We start from the raw sequence: 19270 nt of genomic DNA on the forward strand, positions 1-19270 counted from the left end.
CCACTTGCACTCCCCGAACCGGGGCGTGGCTCTCAATGCGTGGCTCTCGCTGCGTGGATCTCGCTGAGTGGCTCTCAATGCGTGGCTCTCAATGAGTGGCTCTCAATGCGTGGCTCTCAATGCGTGGCTCTCACTGAGTGGCTCTCAATGCGTGGCTCTCAATAAGTGGCTCTCACTGAGTGGCTCTCACTGCGTGGCTCTCAATGAGTGGCTCTCACTGCGTGGCTCTCAATGCGTGGCTCTCAATGCGTGGCTCTCAATGCGTGGCTCTCACTGAGTGGCTCTCAATGCGTGGATCTCAATGAGTGGCTCTCAATGTGTGGCTCTCAATGTGTGGCTCTCAATGGGTAGGTCTCAATGCGTGATACCCAATGCGTGGCTCTCAATGCGTGGCTCTCGCTGCGTGGCTCTCAATGCGTGGCTCTCAATGCGTGGCTCTCAATGCATGGCTCTCAACGCGTGGCTCTCACTGAGTGGCTCTCAATGCGTGGCTCTCAATGCGTGGCTCTCAATGCGTGGCTCTCACTGAGTGACTCTCACTGAGTGGCTCTCAATGCGTGGCGCTCAATGTGTGGCTCTCAATGCGTGGCTCTCACTGCGTGGCTCTCACTGCGTGGCTCTCAATGCGTGGCTCTCGCTGCATGGCTCTCAATGCGTGGCTCTCACTGCGTGGCTCTCAATGCGTGGCTCCCACTGAGTGGCTCTCAATGCGTGGCTCTCACTGAGTGGCTCTCAATGCGTGGCTCTCAACGCGTGGCTCTCAATGCGTGGCTCTCAATGCGTGGCTCCCACTGAGTGGCTCTCAATGCGTGGCTCTCACTGAGTGGCTCTCAATGCGTGGCTCTCAATGCGTGGATCTCAATGCGTGGCTCTCAATGCGTGGCTCTCAATGAGTGGCTCTCGGGGCGTGGCTGGCTCTCAATGCGTGGCTCTCAACGCATGGCTCTCGCTGCGTGACTCTCAATGCGTGACTCTCAATGCGTGGATCTCGGGGCGTGGCTCTCAATGCGTGGCTCTCAATGCGTGGCTCTCACTGCGTGGTTCTCAATGCGTGGCTCTCAATGCGTTGCTCTCAATGCGTGGCTCTCACTGCGTGGCTCTCAATGCGTGGCTCTCGGGGCGTGGCTCTCACTGCGTGGCTCTCACTGCGTGGCTGTCAATGCGTGGCTCTCAATGCGTGGCTCTCACTGCGTGGTTCTCAATGCGTGGCTCTCAATGCGTGGCTCTCATTGCGTGGCTCTCGATGCGTGGCTCTCAATGCGTGGCTCTCGCTGTGTGGCTCTCAGTGCGTGGCTCTCAATGCGTGGCTCTCAATGCGTGGCTCTCAACGCGTGGCTCTCAATGCGTGGCTCTCATCCGTGGCCAGGCCGAGAGCTCGATCTGTGAGTCGCTCCAACTCGACGCAATTCTCCGGGTCCACGGCTCTCTCCGCGAGTTCACTGAGGGCCGTCTACGCAGGGCATCGGTGAGCAGGCCGAGGCCACCAACTCCACCCCACTCGGGAACCCGGCTTCATTACCAACTTGATCTGGGCGAGTCTACCCCCATCTCTATTCGAGTCTAGGCAAGACTATGCATCTCTATTCGAGTCTGTGCAAGTCTATTTATCTCTATGTGAGTCTAGGCAAGTCTCTGGGAGTCTATCCATCTATATGCAAGTCTATGCATCTCTATATTGTCTATGTGTCTCTATGCAAGTCTGTGTGTCTCTATGCAGGTCTATGTGTCTCTATGCAAGTCTGTGTGTCTCTATGCGGGTCTGTGTGTCTCTATGCAAGTCTATGCATCTCTATATTGTCTATGTGTCTCTATGCAAGTCTATGTGTCTCTTTGCAAGTCTGTGTGTCTCTATGCAAGTCTATGCATCTCTATATTGTCTGTGTGTCTCTATGCAAGTCTATGTGTCTCTTTGCAAGTCTATGTGTCTCTATGCAGGTCTGTGTGTCTCTATGCAAGTCTATGTCTCTCTATGCAAGTCTATGCATCTCTATATTGTCTATGTGTCTCTATGCAAGTCTATGTGTCTCTATGCAAGTCTATGTGTCTCTATGCAAGTCTATATGTCGCTATGCAAGTGTATGTGTCTCTATGCAGGTCTGTGTGTCTCTATGCAAGTCTGTGTGTCTCTACGCAAGTCTATGTGTCTCTATATTGTCTATGTGTCTCTATGCAAGTCTATGTGTCTCTATGAAAGCCTATGTGTCTCTATGCAAGTCTATGTGTCTCTATGCAGGTCTGTGTGTCTCTATACAAGTCTGTGTGGCTCTATGCAAGTCTATGTGTCTCTATGCAAGTCTATGTGTCTCTATGCAAGTCTATGTGTCTCTATATTGTCTATGTGTCGCAATGCAAGTCTATGTGTCTCTATGCAAGTCTATGTGTCTCTATGCAAGTCTATGTGTCTCTATGCAAGTCTATGTGTCTCTATATTGTCTATGTGTCTCAATGCAAGTCTATGTGTCTCTATGCAGGTCTGTGTGTCTCTATGCAAGTCTATGTGTCTCTATGCAAGTCTATGTGTCTCTATATTGTCTATCTGTCTCTATGCAAGTCTATGTGTCTCTATATTGTCTATGTGTCGCAATGCAAGTCGATGTGTCTCTATGCAAGTCTATGTGTCTCTATGCAAGTCTATGTGTCTCTATGCAAGTCTATGTGTCTCTATATTGTCTATGTGTCTCACTGCAAGTCTATGTGTCTCTATGTAAGTCTATGTGTCTCTATGCAAGTCTATGTGTCTCTATGGAAGTCTGTGTGTCTCTACGCAGGTCTGTGTGTCTCTATGCAAGTCTATGGGTCTCTATGCAAGTCTATGCATCTCTATATTGTCTGTGTCTCTATGCAAGTCTATATGTCTCTATGGAAGTCTATGTGTCTCTATGCTAGGCTATGTGTCTCTATGCAGGTCTGTGTGTCTCTATGCAAGTCTATGGGTCTCTATGCAAGTCTATGCATCTCTATATTGTCTATGCATCTCTATATTGTCTATGTGTCTCTATGCAGGTCTATGTGTCTCTATGCAAGTCGATGTGTCTCTATATTGTCTATGCATCTCTACATTGTCCATGTGTCTCTATATTGTCTATGCATCTCTATATTGTCTATGTGTCTCTATGCAGGTCTAAGTGTCTCTATGCAGGTCTATGTGTCTCTATGCAAGTCTATGTGTCTCTATGCAAGTCTATGTATCTCCATATTGTCTATGTGTCTCTATGCAAGTCTATGTGTCTCTATGCAAGTCTATGTGTCTCTATACTGTCTATGTGTCTCTATGCAGGTCTATGTGTCTCTATGCAGGTCTGTTTGTCTCTATATTGTCTATGTGTCTCTATGCAGGTCTATGTGTCTCTATGCAGGTCTATGTGTCTATATGCAAGTCTATGTGTCTCTATATTGTCTATGTGTTGCAATGCAAGTCGATGTGTCTCTATGCAAGTCTATGTGTCTCTATGCAAGTCTATGTGTCTCTATGCAAGTCTATGTGTCTCTATGGAAGTCTGTGTGTCTCTACGCAGGTCTGTGTGTCTCTATGCAAGTCTATGGGTCTCTATGCAAGTCTATGCATCTCTATATTGTCTATGTGTCTCTATGCAAGTCTATATGTCTCTATGGAAGTCTATGTGTCTCTATGCTAGGCTATGTGTCTCTATGCAGGTCTGTGTGTCTCTATGCAAGTCTATGGGTCTCTATGCAAGTCTATGCATCTCTATATTGTCTATGCATCTCTATATTGTCTATGTGTCTCTATGCAGGTCTATGTGTCTCTATGCAAGTCGATGTGTCTCTATATTGTCTATGCATCTCTACATTGTCCATGTGTCTCTATATTGTCTATGCATCTCTATATTGTCTATGTGTCTCTATGCAGGTCTAAGTGTCTCTATGCAGGTCTATGTGTCTCTATGCAAGTCTATGTGTCTCTATGCAAGTCTATGTATCTCCATATTGTCTATGTGTCTCTATGCAAGTCTATGTGTCTCTATGCAAGTCTATGTGTCTCTATACTGTCTATGTGTCTCTATGCAGGTCTATGTGTCTCTATGCAGGTCTGTGTGTCTCTATATTGTCTATGTGTCTCTATGCAGGTCTATGTGTCTCTATGCAGGTCTATGTGTCTCTATGCAAGTCGATGTGTCTCTATATTGTCTATGCATCTCTACATTGTCCATGTGTCTCTATATTGTCTATGCATCTCTATATTGTCTATGTGTCTCTATGCAGGTCTAAGTGTCTTTATGCAGGTCTATGTGTCTCTATGCAAGTCTATGTGTCTCTATGCAAGTCTATGTATCTCCATATTGTCTATGTGTCTCTATGCAAGTCTATGTGTCTCTATGCAAGTCTATGTGTCTCTATACTGTCTATGTGTCTCTATGCAGGTCTATGTGTCTCTATGCAGGTCTGTGTGTCTCTATATTGTCTATGTGTCTCTATGCAGGTCTATGTGTCTCTATGCAGGTCTATGTGTCTATATGCAAGTCTATGTGTCTCTATATTGTCTATGTGTTGCAATGCAAGTCGATGTGTCTCTATGCAAGTCTATGTGTCTCTATGCAAGTCTATGTGTCTCTATGCAAGTCTATGTGTCTCTATGGAAGTCTGTGTGTCTCTACGCAGGTCTGTGTGTCTCTATGCAAGTCTATGGGTCTCTATGCAAGTCTATGCATCTCTATATTGTCTATGTGTCTCTATGCAAGTCTATATGTCTCTATGGAAGTCTATGTGTCTCTATGCTAGGCTATGTGTCTCTATGCAGGTCTGTGTGTCTCTATGCAAGTCTATGGGTCTCTATGCAAGTCTATGCATCTCTATATTGTCTATGCATCTCTATATTGTCTATGTGTCTCTATGCAGGTCTATGTGTCTCTATGCAAGTCGATGTGTCTCTATATTGTCTATGCATCTCTACATTGTCCATGTGTCTCTATATTGTCTATGCATCTCTATATTGTCTATGTGTCTCTATGCAGGTCTAAGTGTCTCTATGCAGGTCTATGTGTCTCTATGCAAGTCTATGTGTCTCTATGCAAGTCTATGTATCTCCATATTGTCTATGTGTCTCTATGCAAGTCTATGTGTCTCTATGCAAGTCTATGTGTCTCTATACTGTCTATGTGTCTCTATGCAGGTCTATGTGTCTCTATGCAGGTCTGTGTGTCTCTATATTGTCTATGTGTCTCTATGCAGGTCTATGTGTCTCTATGCAGGTCTATGTGTCTCTATGCAAGTCTATGTGTCTCTATGCAAGTCTATGTGCCTCTATGCAAGTCTATGTGTCTCTATATTGTCTATGTGTCTCTGTGCAGGTCTATGTGTCTCTATATTGTCTATGTGTCTCTATGCAAGTCTATGTGTCTCTATGCAAGTCTATGTGTCTCTATATTGTCTATGTGTCTCTATGCAGGTCTATGTGTCTCTATATTGTCTATGTGTCTCTATGCAAGTCTATGTGTCTCTATGCAGGTCTATGTGTCTCTATATTGTCTATGTGTCTCTATGCAAGTCTATGTGTCTCTATGCAGGTCTGTGTGTCTCTATGCAAGTCTATGTGTCTCTATGCAGGTCTATGTGTCTCTATGCAAGTCTATGTGTCTCTATGCAGGTCTATGTGTCTCTATGCAAGTCTATGTGTCTCTATGCAAGTCTATGTGCCTCTATGCAAGTCTATGTGTCTCCATGCAAGTCTGTGCGTCTCTATGCAGGTCTGTGTGTCTCTATATTGTTTATGTGTCTCTATGCAGGTCTATGTGTCTCTATGCAAGTCTATGTGTCTCTATGCAAGTCTGTGCGTCTCTATGCAGGTCTATGTGTCTCTATATTGTCTATGTGTCTCTATGCAGGTCTATGTGTCTCTATATTGTCTATGTGTCTCTATGCAAGTCTATGTGTCTCTATGCAGGTCTATGTGTCTCTATATTGTCTATGTGTCTCTATGCAAGTCTATGTGTCTCTATACTGTCTATGTGTCTCTATGCAAGTCTATGTGTCTCTATGCAGGTCTGTGTGTCTCTATATTGTCTATGTGTCTCTATGCAGGTCTATGTGTCTCTATGCAGGTCTATGTGTCTCTATATTGTCTATGTGTCTCTATATTGTCTATGTGTCTCTATATTGTCTATGTGTCTCTATGCAGGTCTATGTGTCTCTATACTGTCTATGCATCTCTACATTGTCTATGTGTCTCTATGCAAGTCTATGCGTCTCTATGCAGGTCTATGTGTCTCTACATTGTCTATATGTCTCTATGCAAGTCTATGTGTCTCTATGCAGGTCTATGTGTCTCTATATTGCCTATGTGTCTCTATGCAGGTCTATGTGTCTCTATATTGTCCGTGTGTCTCTATGCAAGTCTATGTGTCTCTATACTGTCCGTGCGTCTCGATGCGAGTCACTGCTGGCCGCCTCCTCTGGCGTAGCGGAGGCCCTTGCAGCGCCGCCTCCACTCCACCCCCCCCGTGGACACTCACCGGCTCGCCCGTGTCGCCCTTGTCTCCAGCGTCGCCCGGCGCGCCGTCTTGCCCCTACAATCGCAAGCAGCACCACCACCACCATCACGCGGGGGACACGTGGCACGTGGGGCACGGGGGGCATGGGGGGCACGGGGGGCACGGGTGAAATGGGGGGCACGGGTGGCACGGGGGGCACGGGTGGCACGGGTGAAATGGGGGGCACGGGTGGCACGGGTGGCACGGGGGGCACGTGGGGCACGTGGGGCACGGGTGGCACGGGTGGCACGGGTGGCACGGGGGGTACGTAGGGCACGGGTGGGATGGGGGGCACGGGTGGGATGGGGGGCACGGGTGGCACGGGTGGGATGGGGGGCACGGGTGGCACGGGTACCCACGCCACCATGGGGTTTGCAGCCAGGCTGTGCCCCCAACCGGGCCAGGACATCACCCACCACAATTCACGTCACCCAGCGGAGCGCCGGATGGACGAATATATAAGAATGAAGAGTTTGAGACGATGAATAACGAACAAGCTATTCAAGAGGATGAATGATTAAAATAAGCTTCTTTTTACCCCAGGAAAAAAACTAGCTGATAAAATTAGAATCAGGTTTAATCTAAACTAAAACTCAACTGATATAAAATTACGTCTTAACTCTTCCTTGAACGATTTGTATAAGATTAAAAACTGATTTCTGTAGGGGTTTCAGTTTGTTGTCCTTCCCCCGCACCTCAAATTCGCACTTTTGAATACGTACAGTGCCGAAAGAAGCATAACATACAAACACTATACACTACACTACTATACACTACACTATACACTACACTACTATACACCACACTATACCCTACACTACTATACACTACACTACTATACACTACACTATACAATACACTACTATACAATACACTACTATACACTACACTACTATACACTACACTATACAATACACTACTATACACTACACTATACACTACACTACTATACACTACACTACTATACACTACACTATACAATACACTATACACTACATACTAAACTGTACACTACGGCATACACCAGACTATACAATACATACTACACTATACAATACACTATACACTACATACTAAACTGTACACTATGGTATACACCAGACTATACAATACATACTACACTATACAATACACTATACACTACATACTAAACTGTACACAGCGGTATACACCACAATATACAATACATACTACACTATACAAAACACTATACACTACATACTAAATTGTACACTACGGTATACACCACACTATACAATACATACTACACTATACAATACACTATACACTACATACTAAACTGTACACTACGGTATACACCACACTATACAATACATACTACACTATACAATACACTATACACTACATACTAAACTGTACACTACGGCATACACCACACTATACAATACATACTACACTATACAATACACTATACACTACATACTAAACTGTACACTACGGTATACACCACACTATACAATACATACTACACTACACACCATGCTACCCACTACATTATACACTGCTATACGATACACTATACACTACTATACACTATACTACTATATTAAAATTGTACAATTAATTTATTTCGAAGTGCTTTTTCTGTTTTTGTGTTGTCGTCCTTGGCCCCGCTGCACCTCCGATGGGCACGGTTGGCCACGTCGAGGTGATGGTGGAGGTGGTGGTGGAGGTGATGGTGGAGGTGATGGTGGAGGTAATGGTGATGGTGGAGTTGATGGTGGAGGTAATGGTGATGGTGGAGTTGATGATGGAGTTGATGATGGAGGTGATGGTGGAGGTCATGGTGATGGTGGAGGTGATGGTGGAGGTGATGGTGGAGGTGATGGTGATGTTGGAGTGATGGTGATGGTGGAGGTGATGGTGGAGGTGATGATGGAGGTGATGGTGGATGTCATGGTGATGGTGGAGGTCATGGTGGAGGTGATGGTGGAGGTGATGGTGGAGGTCATGGTGGAGGTGATGGTGGAGGTGATGGTGGAGGTGATGGTGATGTTGGAGGTGATGGTGGAGGTGATGGTGGAGGTGATGGTGGAGGTGGAGTGATGGTGATGGTGGAGGTGATGGTGGAGGTGATGGTGATGGTGGAGGTGATGGTGGAGGTGATGGTGGAGGTGATGGTGATGTTGGAGGTGATGGTGGAGGTGATGGTGGAGGTGATGGTGGAGGTGATGGTGATGTTGGAGGTGATGGTGGAGGTGATGGTGGAGGTGATGGTGGAGTGATGGTGATGGTGGAGGGGATGGTGATGGTGGAGGTGATGGTGGAGGTGATGATGGAGGTGATGGTGTAGGTCATGGTGATGGTGGAGGTGATGGTGGAGGTGATGATGGAGGTGATGGTGGAGGTGATGGTGGAGGTTATGGTGGAGGTGATGGTGGAGATGATGGTGGAGGTCATGGTGGAGGTCATGGTGATGGTGGAGGTGATGGTGGAGGTCATGGTGGAGGTGATGGTTGAGGTGATGGTGGAGGTGATGGTGATTGTGGAGGTGATGGTGGAGGTCATGGTGGAGGTGATGGTGGAGGTGATGGTGATGTTGGAGGTCATGGTGGAGGTGATGGTGATGGTGGAGGTGATGGTGATGGTGAAGGTGATGGTGGAGGTGATGGTGGTGGTGGAGGTGATGGTGGAGGTGTAGGTGATGGTGGAGGTGATGGTGATGGTGGAGGTGATGGTGGTGGTGGAGGTGATGGTGGAGGTGATGGTGGAGGGGATGGTGTAGGTGATGGTGGTGGTGGAGGTGATGGTGGAGGTGATGGTGGAGGGGATGGTGGAGGTGATGGTGGTGGTGGAGGTGATGGTGGAGGTGATGGTGGAGGTGATGGTGGTGGTGGAGGTGATGGTGGAGGTGATGGTGGAGGTGATGGTGGAGGTGATGGTGATGGTGGAGGTGATGGTGGAGGTGATGGTGGTGCTGGAGGTGATGGTGGAGGTGATGGTGGAGGTGATGGTGGAGGTGTTGTTGGAGGTGGTGGAGGTGATGGTGGAGGTGATGGTGGAGATGGTGGTGGAGGTGATGGTGGAGGTGATGGTGGAGGTGATGGTGGAGATGGTGGTGGAGGTGATGGTGGAGTTGATGGTGGAGGTGATGGTGGTTGTGGAGGTGATGGTGGAGGTGATGGTGGAGGTGATGGTGGTGGTGGAGGTGATGGTGGAGGTGATGGTGGTGGTGGTGGTGGTGGAGGTGATGGTGGAGGTGATGGTGGAGGTGGTGGTGATGGTAGAGGTGATGGTGGAGGTGATGGTGGTGGTGGAGGTGATGGTGGAGGTGATGGTGGAGGTGGTGGTGGAGGTGATAGTGGAGGTGATGGTGGAGGTGACGGTGGAGGTGATGGTGGAGGTGATGTTGGAAGTGATGGTGGTGGTAGAGGTGATGGTGGAGGTGATGGTGGAGGTGGTGGTGGAGGTGATGGTGGAGGTGATGGTGGAGGTGATGGTGGAGATGGTGGTGGAGGTGATGGTGGAGGTGATGGTGGTGGAGGTGATGGTGGAGGTGATGGTGGAGGTGGTGGTGATGATTGAGGTGATAGTGGAGGTGATGGTGGTGGAGGTGATGGTGGAGGTGGAGGTGATGGTGGAGGTGATGGTGGAGGTGATGGTGGAGGTGTAGGTGATGGTGGAGGTGATGGTGGAGGTGGTGGTGGAGGTGATGGTGGAGGTGATGGTGGAGATGGTGGTGGAGGTGATGGTGGAGGTGATGGTGGAGGTGATGGTGGAGGTCATGGTGGAGGTGATGGTGGAGGTGATGGTGGAGGTCATGGTGGAGGTGATGGTGGAGGTGATGGTGGAGGTCATGGTGGAGGTGATGGTGGAGGTCATGGTGGAGGTGATGGTGGAGGTCATGGTGGTGGTGGAGGTCATGGTGGAGGTGATGGTGGAGGTCATGGTGGAGGTGATGGTGGAGGTCATGGTGGAGGTTGATGGTGGAGGTGATGGTGTGGTGGAGGTGATGGTGGAGGTGGTGGTGGAGGTGATTGTGGAGGTGATGGTGCAGGTGATGGTGGTGGTGGAGGTGATGGTGGAGGTCATGGTGGAGGTGATGGTGGAGGTCATGGTGGAGGTGATGGTGGAGGTGGTGGTGGAGGTGATGGTGGAGGTGATGGTGGAGGTGATGGTGGAGGTGGTGGTGGAGGTGATGGTGGAGGTGATGGTGGAGGTGATGGTGATGGTGGAGGTCATGGTGGAGGTGATGGTGGAGGTGATGGTGGAGGTGATGGTGGAGGTGATGGTGGAGGTGATGGTGATGGTGGAGGTGATGGTGGAGTTGATGGTGGAGGGCTCTACGGAGGGGAGGCGTGGGGGTCGCGTTGGCCACTCACCGGGGGTCCCGGCTCGCCCGATACTCCCAGATCTCCGGGGAATCCCACGGGACCCTGGAGAAGAGGAACCGGAGTGGTTACAGGTGGTGACGGCGACCGTGGTGCTGGTGGTGGTGACTGCTGTGATAGTGGTGATGGTGAGGTTCGTGATGATGGCTGTGGTGGTGATGATGATGGCTTTCGTGGTGATGATAATGATGGCTGTGATGGTGGTGTTGGTGATGGCTGCGGCGGTGGTTGCGATGTTTGTGATGGTGGTTCTGGTGGTGATGGGTGTGGTTGTGTTGGTGATGGCTGTGGTGGTGGTGGCGACGTTGGTGGTGGTTCTGGTGGTGATGGCTGTGGTGGTGGTGGCGGCGGTGGCGTTGTTGGTGATTGTGACGACGGTTCTGGTGGTGATGGCTGTGGTGGTGGTGGTGATGGCTGTGGTGGTGGTGGCGGCGGCGGTGGCGATGTTGGTGATGGTGATGTGCCACTCACAGGGTGGCCCTTGGGGCCATCTTCCCCTATCTGCCCACGTCCGCCCGCCGGCCCTGGGGTGCCCGCGTTCCCAGCCTCGCCCCGCTCTCCCTTCTCTCCAGGAGGGCCCTGCGTACACGCAAAATAAACAGAGATCCCCCGGCATAGCCTTCAACAGGGCGGTCGGGGCAAGTGCCGGAGGCGAGGGGCATCCATCCAGGCCGTCACGGCACACGGGGAGGTGGGGCTTGGTGAGCACCACGCGCGGACGCCTGCGTCTCGCCGTTAAAAGGTTCGGTCGACCTGGGAAAGTCCCCAGGACCGGTTCAAACATTCGCCCCTGCCGTCGGCCGTGAGCAGCCATCGAAACACGGGCCTCTGGGCTCGTGGGGCAGCTTGGCGCGGTGCCCGCACGTGCGAGACCACTCGATCACGTGGCCGGATGAATGTTGGTTTGGCCGTTTGCTCTCCCGGGAGTCGCACGCCCCACGCATCACACGGCGCGGGTTCTATGGTCTGTAGTCACGCGGCGCAGGTTCCACGTTCTAGATTCACGCTTGAGACGTGGACAGCTGGCAAATAATCTGAATGGGGCGTCAAACGACCGGAAAACACCGCACCCCAACCCCCGCCACCCTCACCTCCCACAACCCCCACCCCTTCCACCCCCCCCCCACGAGGGGTGAAGCATGTCGAGATCTTCATTCCCTCGCTCGTGCCACTTCTCCATGTCCCTCCAGATTTAGAATCAGCATCACCACGCGTTCAGGGTTTCTTTGGCCACTGCTATGAATTTCCACGTGACGATGATGGTCATGATGGTGATGATGGTGATGATGGTGGTGATGATGGTGATAATGGTGGTCATGATGGTGATGATTGTGGTGATGGTGGTGATGATGGTGATGATGGTGGTCATGATGGTGATGGTGATGATGGTGATGATGATGGTGGTGATGATGGTGATGATGGTGGTGATGATGGTGATGATGGTGATGATGGTGATGATGGTGATGATGATGGTGATCATGGTGATGATGGTCATGATGGTGATGATGATGGTCATGATGGTGATGATGGTGATGACGATGGTCATGCTGGTGATGATGGTGATGACGATGGTCATGCTGGTGATGATGGTGATGACGATGGTCATGCTGGTGATGATGGTGATGACGATGGTCATGCTGGTGATGATGGTGATGATAGTGGTCATGATGGTGATGATGGTGGTCATGATGGTTATGATGGTGATGATGGTGATAGTGGTGGTGATGATTGTGATGATGGTGATGATGGTGATGGTGGTGATGATGGTGATGATGCTTGTGATGATGGTGATGATGGTGATGATGGTGGTAAGCCACCACGTCGTTGGACTGACATTTGCGATAGCGAGAAGGGGCCGCATCTGAAAGAGAGCCACGAAGCTCGATGTCGAGCCCTTCCCCGGGTAAAATTGTAAATAAAAAAAAGTTGAGTTTTTTTTTTTTTGAAAATAAAATGAAATCAGTTTCCTTTTACAGCCTTCGGTTTAATTCGGACTGCTGTCCTTTAACCGCCGCGCCGAACGAGACTGGGATGGTGACGGGTGGAGCTGCGAACCGATTTGGCCCCACCGGGGGGGCAGCTTCCCAGCGGCACTCTCTGGCCAGCTCCTCGACTTCTCGAACAAATTCTCCGCCACCCCCACAGAGGTGGAGAGAGAGGAGAGAGAGGAGAGGGGGCGCCCAAAATTGACAAAATTGGCCCACGGCTGCCGCGCCGGCTTTAAGGAAACGGCAACATCGAGGGTGGGGGTCTGGGGGAGTGGGTTGGTGAGAGGTGTTTGGAAGGAGGCTTGCGGTGGAGCCAGACCCAGGCTCGCTAACAAGTCGTGGGATACGCAGCTGGCCACGCAAGGTGAACCACGGCCATTTAAAAAATAGATACATATAACAGCAGCCATGAACAAAAAAAAATCGAAGACAAAAATCCTCCCCATATGGCCTGAACAGACTGTTGGGGCAAGTGCTGCAAGCGCGCGCCTACGTAGGCCGGCAAGGCACACGAGGCGGTGGGTGGCCAGCACCGTTAGCGGTCCACGTGGACTATAATCAAAATATCATCGCTTCCTTTGGGACAGATAAAAGCGGGGACTAATATGCGGTGGGTTGGGGAGTCCAGCGTCGGCGGTGGCGGTGATGGTCGGTACACTGCGCTGGCAGCACCGGACGGTAAACCGGGCACGTTGCCTCCGTGGCATCTAAAAGTAAGTAATTGGCAACGTTTCAGTCAATGCCCCTGTGGCTTCATCAGTAATTGGCTGAAGGCGTCCAGATGATAGCGTCAATGAAGCAGTAGGGCCCCCCCCCCTGTAAACCAGTCCTCTGGCTCTCTTTCATAGACACATAAAGTGACGATTTTACTAATGAAATTAAAATACATCGACAGAGTCACACAAGACACCCACAGACTCACACAGAGACCCACAGACTAACACAGAGACCCACAGACTCACACAGATACCCACAGACTCATACAGAGACCAACAGACTCACACAAGACACCCACAGACTCAAACAGAGACACACAGACTCACACAGAGACCCACAGACTCACACAGAGACCACAGACTCACACAGAGATCCAAAGACACACACAGACACCCACAGACTCACATAGAGACCCACAGACTCACAAAGAGACCCAGAGACTCACACAGACACCCACAGACTCAAACCGAGATCCACAGGCTCACACAAGACACCCATAGACTCAAACCGAGACCCACAGGCTCACACAGAGACCCACAGACTCACCCAAGACACCCACAGACTCACACAGAGACCCATAGACTTACACAGAGACCTGCAGACTCACATAGAGACCCACAGACTCACATAAAGACCCACAGACTCAAACCGAGACACACAGACTCACACAGAGACCCACAGACTCACACAGGACACCCACAGACTCACAAAGAGACCCACAGACTCACACAGAGACACACAGACTCACACAGAGACACAAACACACTCACACAAGACACCCACAGACTCAAACCGAGACCCACAGGCTCAGAAAGATACCCACAAACTCAAACCGAGACGAACAGACTCACACAAAGACCCACAGACTCACACAGAGATCCACAGACTCAAACCGAGACCCACAGACTAACAGAGAGGCCCACAGACTCACACAGACACCCACAGACTCACACAGAGACCCACAGACTCACACAAGACACCCACAGACTCAAACTGAGACCCACAGACTCACACAGAGACCCACAGACTCACACAAGAAACCCGCAGACTCACATAGAGACCCACAGACTCACAAAGAGACCCAGAGACTCACACAGACACCCACAGACTCAAACCGAGACCCACAGGCTCACACAGAGACCCACAGACTCACCCAAGACACCCACAGACTCACACAGAGACCCATAGACTTACACAGAGACCCACAGACTCACATAGAGACCCACAGACTCACATAAAGACCCACAGACTCAAACCGAGACACACAGACTCACACAGAGACCCACAGACTCACACAGGACACCCACTGACTCACAAAGAGACCCACAGACTCACACAGAGACACACAGACTCACACAGAGACACAAACACACTCACACAAGACACCCACAGACTCAAACCGAGACCCACAGGCTCAGAAAGATACCCACAAACTCAAACCGAGACGGACAGACTCACACAAAGACCCACAGACTCACACAGAGATCCACAGACTCAAACCGAGACCCACAGACTAACAGAGAGGCCCACAGACTCACACAGACACCCACAGACTCACACAGAGACCCACAGACTCACACAAGACACCCACAGACTCAAACTGAGACCCACAGACTCACACAGAGACCCACAGACTCACACAAGAAACCCGCAGACTCACATAGAGACCCACAGACTCACAAAGAGACCCAGAGACTCACACAGACACCCACAAACTCAAACCGAGACCCACAGGCTCACACAGAGACCCACAGACTTACCCAAGACACCCACAGACTCACACAGAGACACACAGACTCAAACAGAGACCCATAGACTCAAACCGAGACACACAGACTCACACAGAGACCCACAGACTCACACAAGACACCCACAGACTCACAAAGAGACCCACAGACTCACACAGAGACACACAGACTCACACAAGCCACCCACAGACTCAAACCGAGACCCACAGGCTCACACAGACACCCACAGTCTCAAAACGAGACCCACAGACTAACACAGAGACCCTCAGACTCAAACCGAGATACACAGACTAACACAGACACCCACAGACTCACACAGAGACCCACAGACTCACACATAGACCCACAGACTCACACAGAGACCCACAGACTCACACAGAGATCTACAGACTAAAACTGAGACCCCCAGACTAACAGAGAGACCCACAGACTCACACAGACACCCACAGACTCACACAGAGACCCACAGACTCACACATAGACCCACAGACTCACACAGAGACCCACAGACTCACACAGAGATCTACAGACTCAAACGGACACCCACAGACTCACACAGAGACCCACAGACTCACACATAGACCCACAGACTTACACAGAGACCCACAGACTCACACAGAGATCTACAGACTAAAACTGAGACCCACAGACTAACAGAGAGACCCACAGACTCACACAGACACCCACAGACTCACACAGAGACCCACAGACTCACACATAGACCCACAGACTCACACAGAGACCCACAGACTCACACAGAGATCTACAGACTCAAACGGACACCCACAGACTCACACAGAGACCCACAGACTCATACAAGACACCCACAGACTCACATAGAGACCCACAGACTCACAAAGACAACGAGAGACTCACACAGACACCCACAGACTCAAACCGAGACCCAAAGGCTCACACAAGACACCCACAGACTCAAACGGAGACCCACAGGCTCACACAGAGACCCACAGACTCACCCAAGACACCCACAGACTCACACAGAGACACACAGCCTCACACAGAGACCCATAGACTCACACAGAGACCCACAGACTCACACAGAGACCCACAGACTCACACAAAGACCCACAGACTCAAACCGAGACACACAGACTCACACAGAGACCCACAGACTCAAACAAGACACCCACAGACTCACAAAGAGACCCACAGACTCACACAGAGACACACAGACTCACACAGAGACACACAGACTCACACAATACACCCACAGACTCAAACCAAGACCCACAGGCTCACAAAGAGATCCACACACTCAAACCGAGACGGACAGACTCACACAAAGACGCACAGACTCATACAGAGACCCACAGACTCGCACAGAGACCCACAGACTCAAACCGAGACACACAGACTAACACAGAGACCCACAGACTCAAACCGAGACACACAGACTCACACAGAGACCCATAGACTCACACAGCCACCCACAGACTCAATCCGAGACCCACAGACTAACACAGAGACCCACAGACTCAAACCGAGACACACAGACTAACACAGAGACCCACAGACTCACACAGACACCCACAGACTTACACAGAGACCCACAGACTCACACAAGACACCCACAGACTAAAACCGAGATACACAGACTCACACAGAGACCCACAGACTCACACAGAGACCCACAGACTCACACAGAGATCTACAAACTCAAACCGAGACCCACAGACTAACACAGAGACCAACAGACTCACACAAACACCCACAGACTCACACAGAGACCCACAGACTCACACAAGACACCCACAGACTCAAACCGAGACCCACAGACTAACACAGAGACCCACAGACACACACAAGACACCCACAGACTAAAACCGAGATACACAGACTCACACCGAGACCCACAAACTCACACAGAGACCCACAGACTCACACAGAGATCTACAAACTCAAACCGAGACCCACAGACTAACACAGAGACCCACAGACTCAAACCGAGACGCACAGACTCAAACAGACACCCATAGACTCACACAGAGACCCACAGACTCACACAGAGACCCACAGACTCAAACCGAGACATACAGACTCACACAGAGACCCACAGACTCACACAAGACACCCACAGACTCCGAAAGAGACCCACAGACTCACACAGAGACACACAGACTCACACATAGACACACAGACTCACACAAGACACCCACAGACTCAAACCGAGACCGAGAGACTCACACAGACACCCACAGACTTAAACCGAGACACACAGACTCACACAGAGACACACAGACTCACACAGAGACCCACAGACTCACCCAAGACACCCACAGACTCAAACCGAGACACACAGACTCACACAGAGACCCACAGACTCACACAAGACACCCACAGACTCAAACCGGGACCCACAGACTCACACAGAGACCCACAGACTCGCCCAGACACCCAGAGGCTCAAACCGAGACCCACAGACTCACACAGAGACACACAGACTCACACACGACACCCACAGTCTCAAACCGAGACGCACAGACTCACACAGAGACCCACAGACTCACCCAAGGCACCCACAGACTCAAACCGAGATCCACAGACTCACTCAGAGACCCACAGACTCGCACAGACACCCACAGACTCATACCGAGACCCACTGACTCACACAGAGACCCACAGACTCACACAGAGACACACAGACTCACACAGAGACCCACAGACTCACACAAGACACCCACAGACTCAAACCGAGACCCACAGACTCACACAGAGACCCACAGACTCACACAAGACACCAACAGACTCAAACCGAGACACACAGACCCGCACAGACACCCACACACTCAAATCGAGACCAGACTCACAAAGAGACCCACAGACTCGCACCGAGACCCACAGACTCAAATCGAGACTCTGACTCACAAAGAGACCCACAGACTGGAACAGAGACCCAGAGACTTACACAGACACCCACAGACTCAAACCGAGACCCAGACTCACAAAGAGACCCACAGACTCGCTCAGACACCCACAGACTCAAATCGAGACTCAGACTCACAAAGAGACCCACAGACTTGCACAGAGACCCAGAGACTCACAAGGACACCCACAGACTCAAATCGAGACCCAGACTCATGCAGAGACCCACAGACTCACACAGAGACCCAGAGACTCACACAGACACCCACAGACTCAAACCGAGACCCAAAGACCCCCACAGAGACCCACAGACTCACACAAGACACCCACAGACTCAAACCGAGACCCAAAGACCCCCACAGAGACCCACAGACTCACACAAGACACCCACAGACTCAAACCGAGACACACAGACTCACACAGAGACCCATAGACTCACACAAGACACCCACAGACTCAAACCGAGACACAGACCCGCACAGACACCCACACACTCAAATCGAGACCCAGACTCGCACCGAGAGCCACAGACTCGCACAGAGATCCCCTGGACGACCCCCCCCCCCTCCCTCCAGGCGCTCCCCAAACATACAGCCTGCCTGCTCTATGTTTGGGCTTTGCATGTTTCTCTCTCATCATCATCATCTGGGTGGCTAGGAGATGTTAACTACCTCGCCCGGTATACAGGAGGTCGTCGATTCGATCCCTGACACTGACGCCCGCTGCTGTATCTTTGGAGTCTGCGTGTTTCTCCCTCCCCCTCTCTCTCTCTCTCTCCGTGGCCAACCGCGTGGATTTTTTTCCTCCGGGGGTCCTCCGGGTTTTCCCCCCTGCACATTTGGAACCGACATCTATCGTCCGGAGCGTTTGTCCACTCCGAGTCCCCACTTCGTCACGCCGCCGTTGGCGACCGCCGGCTCGCTGCTGACAAAAAGAGGAGCCCCAACACAGGCTGAGTGGTTGGGGAGTGGGAGGGGGGAGGCCCTTTACCTGGTGATAATAATAATCGTATATATATATTTTTTGTTAGTTTTAATAGTTGAGTTTTAGTTCTTGCCGCGAGGCGCGCGCATCAAACACCCACCCCCGCCTCGGCA

The 19270-nt window shown here is 50.7% G+C and overlaps 1 protein-coding gene across 5 annotated transcripts in view; it reads right to left on the minus strand.

Annotated features, from left to right (window-relative positions):
* LOC116955358 (uncharacterized) overlaps window positions 1-19270 on the minus strand; it is a 378574-nt gene that overhangs the window by 62733 nt on the left and 296571 nt on the right. For all 5 annotated transcript variants that reach the window (XM_076053062.1, XM_076053060.1, XM_076053059.1 and 2 more), the window contains 3 exons: window positions 11309-11416; window positions 10829-10882; window positions 6468-6521 (listed from right to left, as the gene is read on the minus strand). In XM_076053062.1, the coding sequence (XP_075909177.1) occupies window positions 6468-6521; window positions 10829-10882; window positions 11309-11416 (216 nt within the window). The remainder of the gene's footprint in view (window positions 1-6467; window positions 6522-10828; window positions 10883-11308; window positions 11417-19270) is intronic.

Source organism: Petromyzon marinus, chromosome 59 (genome assembly GCF_048934315.1).
Source record: "Petromyzon marinus isolate PM22_M1 ecotype Great Lakes invasive population chromosome 59, UKy_Petmar_22M1.pri1.0, whole genome shotgun sequence".
Lineage (NCBI taxonomy): Eukaryota > Metazoa > Chordata > Hyperoartia > Petromyzontiformes > Petromyzontidae > Petromyzon > Petromyzon marinus.